Below are 12,117 nucleotides of genomic sequence, written 5' to 3'. Positions count from 1 at the left end.
ATTTCATTTAACAATTTTTCATGTAACTAAGTACTCCAGATCATCACCATCATCATCGCCTTGAAGCTAGATTTAACCATATATTTAGCAGTGACTAAGTAAACTTGGCATGCTGCTTATTGTTGTGATAATTGTTATGAAAAGCAACTTAAAAGTTGCCTTTTGTAATTTGCATATCAAATGTTTTTCTGGCAAATAATGAATTTAGATAGTTTCATACTTTCATTAGATGTACTAGTAGACTTATTTTCCAATAAGTATTGTCTGTTCTATTTATATCTACTATTTGTTTATTTTTTTAATCTTTCCCTGATGTCCTTTTTTATATTGTTTTTCATTACTATTATGACACCCATATTTAATTCTGGAGGTCCAATTGATTTTGTTTAGCTTTGCTATTATATGAAAGCTAAATTACCATAATTGGGATATAGTTATAAAAACCAAAAGTTTTTGTTAGCATCATGGGATGTTTGGTTCACTTCAGTGTATTTTTCCCATAACAGCTAAGTTTAGAAACTGTTGTGATTGGATTCACAACGGGTACAAATTGTTCTACTCTGGAGCGAATAAAGAGGGAAGAAATGGTGTCAGAATTGTGGTGTGTGTCAGAATGAAGAGCGAAGTACTGGAAGTGGGTAGGAGGAACGACAGGATCATGCGAATGAAACTGGGTCTTGGAGAAGAGTAACTGGTTATCTTATGTGTATATGCCCCACAAGTTGGCTGCACAGCAGAAGAGAAAGATGAATTCTGGAACGTGCTAGATGATGAAATGAGGGAACTGGAAGCAAACGAGATGGTGATTGTCAGACTTGAACGGACACATAGGGAGACGGAATAGGGACTGTGAAAGGGTGCATGGTGGCCATTGAGTGGAAATGACGAACCAGGAAGGACAGAGGATTTTGGACTTTGCAGTAGCGTTTGATCTGGCAGTTGTAAACTCCTTTTTCTGCAAGAGGGAAGAGCATTTGATGACATTTAGAAGTGGGAACAATAGCTCACAGATTGACTACATTTTGACTAGAAGAAAACATCTTAAAGCAGTAACCAATTGTAAGGTAATCCCAACAGATCAAGTGGCGTAGTAACACCGGCTGCTGTGTGCAGACTTTAAAATAAAGACAAGAACCTTTGGAAGCCATGGGAGGAAGAAAATTAAGTGGTTTCACTTAAAAGAAGAGAGTGTGAGGAACCGTTTCAGGGAGAAGGTATTAGAGAGGATTTCAGATGGACTGGAAAGTGTACAAGATTGGTGGAGATATAATTCCAAAGCAATTCTAAGCTGTGCAATTGAGATGCTTGGTGAAACATCCAGAAAGATCAGAGAGCAGAAGAAGGGTTGGTGGTGGAATAATAATGTACAAGAAGCAGTGATGGCTAAGAGGAAGGCAAAGCAGAAGTGGGACAAGTCAAGAGTGGAAGAGGACAGAGAGAGAAAGTGAGAAGCCAAGAGAGTTTTTGCACAAGTGAAGGCCATGGCATATCAAGACCTTTATGATCAATTAGAAACAAAGGAAGGACAGAGAAAAATTTATCGATTGGCAAAATGTAGAAATAAGGCATCAAAGGACATTGTACATGTGAGACAGATCAAAGACTCTGGAGGAAGGATATTAAGGAGGGATGTGAATATAAGAAACAGATGGAGAATATACTTTGAAGGGCTTTTGAATGAAGAAAATGCAAGGACTCACAGAGAAGATGGGAAACCTTATGAGGGGGGGGGGGGGGGATGGTGCAGACCATCGGTAGAGTGGAAGTGATGGAGGCTATGAAGAGGATGAGGAATGGAAAATTGGTGGGCCCTGACAGGATTCCAGTGGAGGCATGGAAGGCACTGGAGAAAGAGGGAATTGATCTGCTGTGTGACCTGTTAATAAAAGTTTGTCAACAGGAAAATATATCCGAGGAATGGAGGGAAAGTACTCTTGTCCCCATCTGCAAGAGTAAAGGGGATGCTCAAGACTAAGAATTACAGAGGAATAAAGTTGATGTCCCACACAATGAAAATCCTAGAGCGTTCTTGATGGAAGACTGAGGAAGGAGGTGGAGATTGCAAAGGAGCAATTTGGCTTCATGCCTGGTCGATCGACGACAGATGCTATCTTTGGGTTATGACAGATGATGGAAAAGTTTTTCCATCATCTGTCGATCTTTATTGATCTGAAGAAAGTGTATGATGTTCTGCACCTGGAGTCTGGAGATGTCTGAGGGAGAAGAAGGTACTGGAGAAATATGTCAGATTGGTGCAGGAGATGTACAGAAATATTAAGACGAGTTCGAACCTGTCTGGGAGAGACAGAAAGTTTTCCAATGACAGTTGGCTTGCATCATCAAGTCTGTTCCTGTTTAATATTGTGATGGAGGAGGTGAGAGAAGACATGCCCTGAACTATGTTATATGCAGATGACATCGTGCTGTGTGCAGAATCAAGAGAAGAAGTGGCAGCTAAACTGGAAAGTTGGAGGAAAGTACTGGAAGAGAGGGGTGAGCAGAAATAACACAGAGTATATGTGTTGCAAAGTGGATGGCAGCCAGGAGACAGATCTGGAGCTGGAAGCAAATGTCATCAGGAAGGTCAGTGACTTTAGATACTTAGGTTCAACAATGAAAGAGGATGGTGAAGCTGAGAAGGAAGTGGGATGTAGGATACAAGCAGGATGGAGGAACTGAAGAGAGATGGCTGGAGTGCTATGTGATAAAAGGGTGCCGGTCAATCTAAAAGGTAAAATCTACAGGACAGTAGTGAGACCAGCTATGACGTATGCTATGGAAACTGTGGTCCTGAGGAAAAATAACATCAGCAGGATGGAGGTAGTGGAGATGAGAATGCTTAGGTGGATGTGCGGTGTGACCAGAAAGGATCATCTGAGAAATGACTGTGTAAGGAGAACAGTGAAAGTTAAGAACTTAGGAGCAAAGATACAGGAGGCAAAGTTGAGATGGTTTGGTCATGTGATGAGGAGGGAGGAAGAGTGTGTGGGAAGAAAGGTCATGAAGATGGATGTGCAGGAGAGAAGGAAGCACAGACAGCCAAAGAAAAGATGGAGGGAGATGGTGGAGGAGGATTTGAGGATGAAGAACTTGGATGTGGCTACAGCCCCAAGACAGGAGGTTGTGGAGGAGACTCACCACAAACAGCGACCCTACTTAAGTGGGAAAAGCTGAAGAAGAAGAAGAAGAGTTGTGATTAGATTCAAGCAGGAGAACTGTTGATTTGTTACAATAGTGGAATACTGTGAGTTGGCATAACAATAACCGTAAAACCAGAGAGGGGAAACTCGTGTTATTGTGGAATTTTTACTAAGTACCATAAGGATCTTTGGTATAGGATCATAGAATGGAGATCAAGCAAAAACAGATGATTCAAAAAAGTGTCACCTTAGCAGCTAATGTAAGATAACTAAAACATCAACAATTTCCCTACCATATATGCACGTGTATGTGTGTGTGCGTGCACGCGTGTGCACAAACATATAAATAAAGTTAGGAAAGATTAGCAGATTTAAAAAGTACTAGCTCCAGTAAAGTGGATAGACATAGACCATCAGATCTGTTTAAGTTAAGACCAGTGGAGTAAAGTTTCACATGTTTCTTTATAAACGTTCTATGAGGAAATGACCTTTATGAAGGACTCTTATCTCTTCCAGGAAACTATGTTTAGTGCAAATAGCATGTTCAGCTATTCCACTGCTCAGCCTCATGATATTTAATATAACATTTGTGTTCTTCTAGAACAGTGGTCTCCAAACTTTTTGCCATGAGGGCCACATTGGGTACTTCAGCACTGTTCAGCAGGCCGTAGTAATAAAAAACTCTAGAACTAGCTATATGAGTTTTATTGAAGGCAGATAAAAACTGATTACAGAGTATGTGAGATTAAATTAACGTATATTAATGACAACGAACACTATCAGCAAATTTTTGCTAGTCGTTAGTTTTTCAACCGAATATACACCGACAATTTACATATAACTTTTTGTTAATTTCGTATAACTTCGAGTTTTTTGTCAATGAATGCAGATCGGGAAATTTTGTTTTTTGCTCATTAGTTCATTTTAACCGTGTTTTTACCGACTTTTTTAAGTGTTCTTATTTTGTGCAACATAAATTTTTTTTTGTTGATAAAAAAAAGTTTTTTCGGATGTAACTTTTATATTTCGTTTTGAATTTTTTTTCTTCGTTAGTCCATTTTAACTGACCTTTTACAGTCAGAAAGACCGTAACTTGGATTACTGTTACTTTTTGGTATTCTGGAAATATATTTTGAACACAATTTTAATTAATGCATTTGAAATCTATCAACACCCTATGTTTTTTTTTTTGCAGATTCTTATTGAAAAAATAGTCTAATTGGCAGGCCGGATAAAATCATATTGCAGGCCACATCTGACTCGTGGGCCGTAGTTTGGAGACCCCTGTTCTAGAACATTCTGGTTGCTTCACCTTTAAAACAAATTATATCAACAGATAACAGCTATTGACAGTTTTCATTTCTCCTACCATTGCAAACTTCATGGAATGCTTTGAACATATCTTTAATAACATTTCACCTCGACCTATACATTGATACAGAGATATGTGGATGATATTTTTACAATTTGGAGTGGCTCTTCCTCAGATTTAACCCCAGTTTCTTTCAAGATTAAATGCACTTTATCCCAGGATCAAGTTCACCTTAGAAAAAAAATGGATAACTATATAGCCTCTTTAGATCTTCTAATTCTTTGTCCACAAGATGGAAGCTTACAGCTTTTAGGAAGAAGACATCCAGGTCTTCTTCCTAAAAGGTTATATTCATATTGAATCTCACCACCATCCTAGTCGAGAGTCTGGAACTATTAAGGCCTTATTGCATTGCTCTCATTCTTTGTTTTTCTGATGAACTTTTATAGAAAGAATTACAACATATTAAATCCACCTTTTTATCAAATGGTTTTAAGGATTCTTTCATCAAAAAAAAAAGCATTTAACAGTTATGATATTTCTACCTCTTCCAGTGCACAAGAAATAATGCACATTCCTAAGTGCAAGGCATTTTGGAATGCATAGCAAAGGTTTTAAAACTGCTGAATATTTTTGTTGCCCATCAGAATGATCTCTACCTTTCTTACTTCTCCTGAGGACAAGTTTCCACTTCTAGGTATTCCAGATGTCTGCCAGTTCCTTGCTCTTGTGGCTTAACTTATTTTGGAGAAACCAGAAAATCTGCTTTTATTCGTCTAGAAGAATATAAGTAATATTAAATATCACGTGCCTGAACAGGCTGAATTTGCTGAGCATGCTTATCTGCATAAACATAGAGTTCATTGAAAGACAAGAATCCTTCATAAAATTCATTTCCTTATAGAACATCTGTATAAAGAAACGTGTGAAACTTTACTCCATTGTCCTAACTTAAACAAATTCAATGGTCTATCTACATCTGTCTTCTTTATGAGAGATAGTACTTTTTAAATCCGCTAATCTTATTTATGTATTTATATGTTTTTTTATTTATTTATTTTTTTTTATTTTTTAGTTAAGAAATTATTAACTGTTTTAATTATACATTAGCTACTACATTGATGCTTTTTTGGAATTACTAGTGTTTGATCGCAATTCTATAATCCTGTACTGAAGATGCCTATGATAATTAGGCAAAAATTCTACAACAAATAAGTTTTAATGTGAGTTTTTCTGCGTTTTTATGGTTATTATTAGAATTATGAATTGAAGTAGCTTTAGCAACTTGCTGTTTATAGAAAAGGTGTTACTGTAGTAATATACTGCACAAATATTTTTCTGTTATATTTTGATGCTTGATTGCTCCAGCTGTTATTCCCTACTTAAATGCATCCTGTATATTCAACTCAGTCATTGATAGATAACAATACAATTATAAATATTTTTATTTTACATTCGTTAGAATGTATCAAGTTCACATCTGTGATGGTGCATTGAGATTTTTACACTTCTGTAGAGATGAATTGTCCTTAAAGTCAGTGTCATTACTCATTGCTGAGAATTTTAGTAGCATACTAACAGAACCAAGTATTAGTGCTAAAAAAAAAAAATTATAGTTTCGGAGGTTATAAGCAGAAATGTGGATAAACAGTATATCTAACTCTGTGTGACACCATGCTTTAATTTGTGGCAAATTTGGACATTTTGTGATACTGGCTAGCATCTTTATTGTATTCAGTAAGGCACTGTTATTCCTTTACTAGTATTTTTACACACGAATATCTCTATGTGGTGTTATTCTGAGCAAAATCCTTTGAAAATGTAAACTGAAATAATTACCAGTTGAAAGTTTGAAATTTTAAAATATTGCATAAGAAAGTCCTTTTCTTATGCAATGTAATGTCATTTTCATTTCTGTGAATTTTTTCTTATATCTAATATTGATTGTAATGAAAAATGTTCACCAATACAATTGAGTGACATTTCTTACGGATTTAATTTATTAAGTGAAAGGATATTAAAAATCTATCAGTATTTCCAAGCCAACTATTTGAAACCAAAAGTTTAAGTTCAAAAATGCTTATTTCTTTTTAGGGCCATATGAACTTTTCAGCTGATCATGCTTTAATTCAATAGATATTGCTCTGATTTAATTAAGAGAGCAGCTATTAGGAAACTGCCATTGTGTTTGTTATGCATTACACATATCGCTAGCTGGAAAAAGGGATTCATCCTGTGGTATGTATGCACTGCTTTGGCCCCTGCTTTATCAGAATATGCATTCCTGGTTGGATTGCCTTGTTATGATTATTAATGGTGAGGATTTAACTCATTTTAGAGCATGGCTCCTTCATTTTCAATTTTACCAGAAATCTCATTCAGTCAAATCATGCAAACATAGTACAAAACCATAGAAACATCAAATAACAAATCTAAGAAACATAAGGAAGGAATAATTTTGGACATGCCTTTGTAGGTTGTTCCTGGTTATCTTCTTTTGGAGCAGCATCAGGTATCTATAAACATTTTTATACTACTGCTGAAGTATGACTGAAAGGAAGGTGGGGGGGGGGGAGGCATGTAGGAGAATTGCAGGTAAGACAAAGGTATGTGAATTTAAAACCTGGATTTTAAGAGTGGGCTGTGAACTCTTTGGGAAGAAGGGGGAAAGATAGAATATGATGAAACAAGATTAGGGGTGGGAGTAACGGGGTGCGAGCTGTTTCGACAGTGTTGTCTTCGGAGCTCGTGGGAAAAGTGGAGGCTATGTCACGTTGGCTTAGTGTTTTTGTCTTCGGTGTATCTGTGTTGTTTTTATTGGGCGGAGTCGTGACCTAATTTTTATCTTGTGGAGCTTCCAACTCTTGGAGATTATATAGGGCCGGTGAATGTTTGAGTTTTTGTCGCATTTTATGGCTATTGTTTCATTTTCCTGTATGTCTGCTATTACGGCTTTGTCGATTTGCAAGGCATTCTTATGTTCAAGACTGTGGACTTCTATTTCTGCTTTCCCTGTATTTTGTTTTTCTTTTCTGTATGTATGTGCAAATTCTGTATACTATCTCCCTTACCACCAGCCCTATATAATCTCCGAGAGTTGGAAGCTCCATAAGACAAAAATTAGGTCACGACTCCGACCAGTAGAAAACAAGAAAAGAAGAAGAGCTTGAGAGAGTAGCCTGCAAGAAACAACATCCCAGCATCACCAGCTAAAATGGATTTGGAGCAAGCATGTAGCATTTCTATTGGATATTTTGTGTGCGCACACGGGCGTTGCCGTTGATATGTTGCCTCACAAATTTCGGGCATGGATGAAATCAAAAGGGGGACATTTCAAACATTGAGTGTGGCATGCACATTATATGGTTTTGTATGTGCTGAAAGCTGTAAATGATTTACTGATAGATTAAAGGTTTATGTACTGTTCAAGTTGTAACAATATTTATGGCCAAACTAGATAAGATAACAATATATTGTGTATAATTTGATTTTAATTGGTTATAATGTTTCACATTTGTATCTGTGATGGTGCATTGACTTCAAAGATCAACATGTTGTGTATTCTAATGAATGAAACTCAGTTATAAAAATAATTAAATATTTACTATAAATATATAAATATACACAACAGATGCAAATTCTTTATACTAAGTTCTCCCTGAAGATATCTGAGATTCATATTTTCTATGGAATTACAATTAGTAAATGGATTTCTTCTATTCTATATATATCTAACTTTTTAATACATACAAATAATTAAATGGACATTCTAGGAATTACATAATATGAACCCAATAATATTCTCTCATATGCTTGGCTCTCATAATTATATTCAATACTCAGAGATAACATTAAATACTTTACAAAAGAAATTGAATATGGCATTTGGCTAAAAGTTGTGTAGTTTTACTTGGCCATATGAGAACTTCTTTTGCAGCAGTTATTTTATTGTTTTTACTCATTCATATACAAAGTTAAAAGGCCTCACTTAACTATTATACTTGCATAAGTCTTCTTTTAATAAGCAGGTTTTTTTATACATCTTTTCTTCATTTTTACTGAAGTAGGCATGAAGAATAATCATTTGAATACGTTAATTAGGCAGTTCCAAATGCACTTCCAATAAAAGGAACTTTACTGCAGATTCCATTTTGCTTCTTGGAACATATACTATTTACTTCTCATATACAAAGGTTGATGCATTATATTATCTTTCAATTATTAACTTCACAGTTCTGCATTCTTAAAGAGTAGTTAAAGATGCATTTAAAAACTTTTTTGAGATTAGAGAACTTGATAGTTTGAGACCTTTTCAGCTCTCAGGAAAGTAAGGAACTACTTACCTACTCTTTGCTTGCTAGCGCTCCTGTTGCCCACTGGCAGCTGTTCTAAAAACAACTAATATAACATGCATGCCCATTACTGAGATTCAAAGCAAAACTCAAGTGAAAAACATATCTGCCATTACTGCAGCGCTCGCACATTGTAATAGTGCATGGCATATTTATATTTATTTATATCTAAGCATTATTCTAAGATATGGTAAGCAAATTTACTACTTATTACAACATTTAAGTTTCTTTTCATTATACTTCCACTTAACCATATGGTAGTTCTGATAATACTAACTTATATGATTGCATTGCTAAATGCAAACACATTACATATATATTTTTAGATTATAATCTAAAAGTATATATGTAAGTATAAACTAAAAGCATATATGATATGATAATTATCTTATCATATAACAAAAATGTATTTCATCATCAATGAAATTTTCACTCAATATATATAACACTATAACAGTGTAAAAAATGAACATAATAAGTAAAATGATTGTGTGATTTTTACAGCTATCTATAAAGTGCATCTTCATATGTTGGGATGGCAATTTGGGATAATCGGGAATATTTTCAGTCTTTGCACATTGAAATCTACTCTTATATCAGGATTTTGCTGAGCTGTTTAAATTTCAGAAATGAATGCTTATGTCATGACTATCATCTGTGCTGAATGCATCAGTAAAGAACATGGAAATAAAGACTCCTTTGCAAAAAAAGGGGGAGGAGAAAAAAGAAAGAAAGGAGCCTAAATGTGTAAATCCTGAGTAGAACATCGAGCTCACTTTTCAACAGACTATAGGTGAAAAGTTGGAAATGAGATGCAAAAGATTACTAAAGAGCAGATTACATATTAGGAAACTTGCCACATTAATTTGTTTTTGAAAAGACCTCTTATATTATACTGAGATGATTAGGAATAAAGAAAATCTCAGTTGTCTATGTTTTACCATCTCTATCTAAATTTAATAATGTTTTTTGTAATTCATAATGCCAAATATAATTATCAGTGAAAGAGATGAAATGGAATTGCAGAATTCATGTTAGCACAAGTATGAATTTATAGAAAAATACAGTCATGAATTGGTACTTAACCTTTCTTTAAATTACTCTTCCCCTGCTGTAGTTACCCACTAAATACAAATGCTTTCTTGAATATTTATTTCCAAAAATTTGTCTGTAGAATATCTCCACCTCCCAAATTCAGTATGGCAAGCATTGCATCATAACACTCTGCTTCTTGGGTCTCTGTGGAATTACTGTAGTGAGCGTCTGCTATATTGATATTCAGCAGCCAAGACCTTTCTTCAGACCAGTACTACCAAAAGCTTCTTAAATTTTACAAGTTTTTTTTTACCATTGCATTGATGAATTTTTAATGCAAATAGCACAGCAAAATATACTTTGTAATTAAAAAAAAAAAAAGTATTTCTTTCATAATAGGTTTTGCCATCCTACAGATGGATATTTTAGTAAATTTCCTTTGAAATGTAGATTTTAGTAGTGTATAGTGAGCATTTGTTATATGTGGGTTTATAGAGTTTATTATTTTAAAATGAATTTTTTTGTGTTCTTTATTTTTTTCAAAAGTTTTTTTTTACCATTGCATTGATGAATTTTTAATGCAAATAGCACAGCAAAATATACTTTGTAATTAAAAAAAAAAGTATTTCTCTCATAATAGATTTTGCCATCCTACAGATGGATATTTTAGTAAATTTCCTTTGAAATGTAGATTTTAGTAGTGTATAGTGAGCATTTGTTATATGTGGGTTTATAGAGTTTATTATTTTAAAATGAATTTTTTTCACAATTAGCTTGCAGGAATTGAAGTTAGATCATCTGGTGAGGCTGATGAAAAAATAAGGGAAGAGTGCTGTCCAGGTCAGCCTTTTATTTTATATAGATATGAGGTAAGGAAACTGTAATATTCACATCTATCTGGCTAAAAACGTACAGCCTCTGTATAGTGTGCTTTAAAAGTTTCTAGTTTAAATATGAAATGCTACACCATAATTTTTATTATGTGCCTCTGTATAGTGTGCTTGAAAAGTTTCTAATTTAAATAGGAAATGCTACACCATAATTTTTATTATGTTTCATTATGTGTGTTATGTTCAACTTCTTAGATATTTGCACAAGGATTAAAGAATATTTATTAATTTTTTCTTGTTTTACAGGTTTGAGGTAATTGATGTAGTTTGGCCTGGATAATATGAAAAAAGAAAAAAAAAGTTCATATATCTGAAACTTACTTTCAGTGGGCATATTTCTGTTTGCCTTATTCTTAACTAGTATAATAAATTTTCATTGTTTGTGGCAAAAACCTTTGATAGCATCAAAAGTTTCACCATAAAAATGAATAAAAGTCATGACTATTCATTAATCGGTAGATTAAGGGCTTAGTATGTAATATCCAAGAGTACTACTAAATGCACCACACCATTAAGACTTAATAGAAGAATGTGAGAATGGAGAGCAGATTCTGAAACAACAATTAAAGAGAATGTAGATCAGTATCTTCCACTGTTCTAGACTTTATCAATAATATTAATGAAATGATTTTGCAACAAGAGGTTGTTAACATAGTAGTTGAGTACTGTAGATTAGCTAAGGGTTAAATGAACTAGAATTCCATTTTAGAGACCAAATGTGCTTCCATTAACATCAAATATTCCCCATATCCTGTGATAATTTGCATCATTTTGAGAGATCCAGTTTCTGTTTAGGAGAAAATGTTTTATGACTAAATAATGTGTAGCAATAACAAAGATATTTAACCTTTGAATTTTAAACTTATACTTACTTGTTTTGCCCATCCATAAAAAAACTGGTGACTTTCATCAGGGCTTAATTAACATAAAAAATATACAAATAGATAAAGCTGTTCAAATGAATGTAAAGTCTTTGTGTTAGCTGTCTGTAGGTAATGACTGAAGGTAATTGTTAGCAAAGTTGAAATCTGTGATGTTAAAGGATATATTGATTGATTTTCATATATCACTTAATGTGTAAGTCCTTGGTTTTTATTCAGTGATCTACATGAATGGATGACTGCAACTGATTCCTTTAGAAGTCTGGAGTAAAAAAAATTTCTTCTCCAAATATGGCATGGTTGAACAGTCCCAATCAACATCATTGTTAATATTACTTTAGTTTGCCAGACCAGATCTTTCCTTTCTTTTATGCTCAACGCCTGCAATATATTCCTTCTTTCTTATCCAAGGCTTGTTTGTCCTATGTAATCCAAACCACATGAGCATGCAAATTTATATACTCCTGGGTTTTTGTAGAAGGGGATGTTGTCCTCGGGAGGCTGCAC

The 12,117-nt window shown here is 34.3% G+C and overlaps 1 protein-coding gene across 2 annotated transcripts in view; it reads left to right on the top strand.

The window, feature by feature from the left end:
* The window catches only part of LeuRS (Leucyl-tRNA synthetase), a 388,197-nt gene that overhangs the window by 350,482 nt on the left and 25,598 nt on the right, over positions 1-12,117 (top strand). For both annotated transcript variants that reach the window (XM_090395982.1, XM_090395980.1), the window contains one exon: positions 10,613-10,708. In XM_090395982.1, coding sequence (XP_090252108.1) covers positions 10,613-10,708 — 96 coding nt within the window. The remainder of the gene's footprint in view (positions 1-10,612; positions 10,709-12,117) is intronic.

The sequence above is a fragment of the Typopeltis vanoorti genome, chromosome 7, assembly GCF_054136105.1.
Source record: "Typopeltis vanoorti isolate ZY-2024b chromosome 7, IOZ_Tvanoo_1.0, whole genome shotgun sequence".
Lineage (NCBI taxonomy): Eukaryota > Metazoa > Arthropoda > Arachnida > Uropygi > Thelyphonidae > Typopeltis > Typopeltis vanoorti.
The sequence above is the reverse complement of the archived record's forward strand: the minus strand, read 5'-3'. Positions and strand labels throughout refer to the sequence as shown.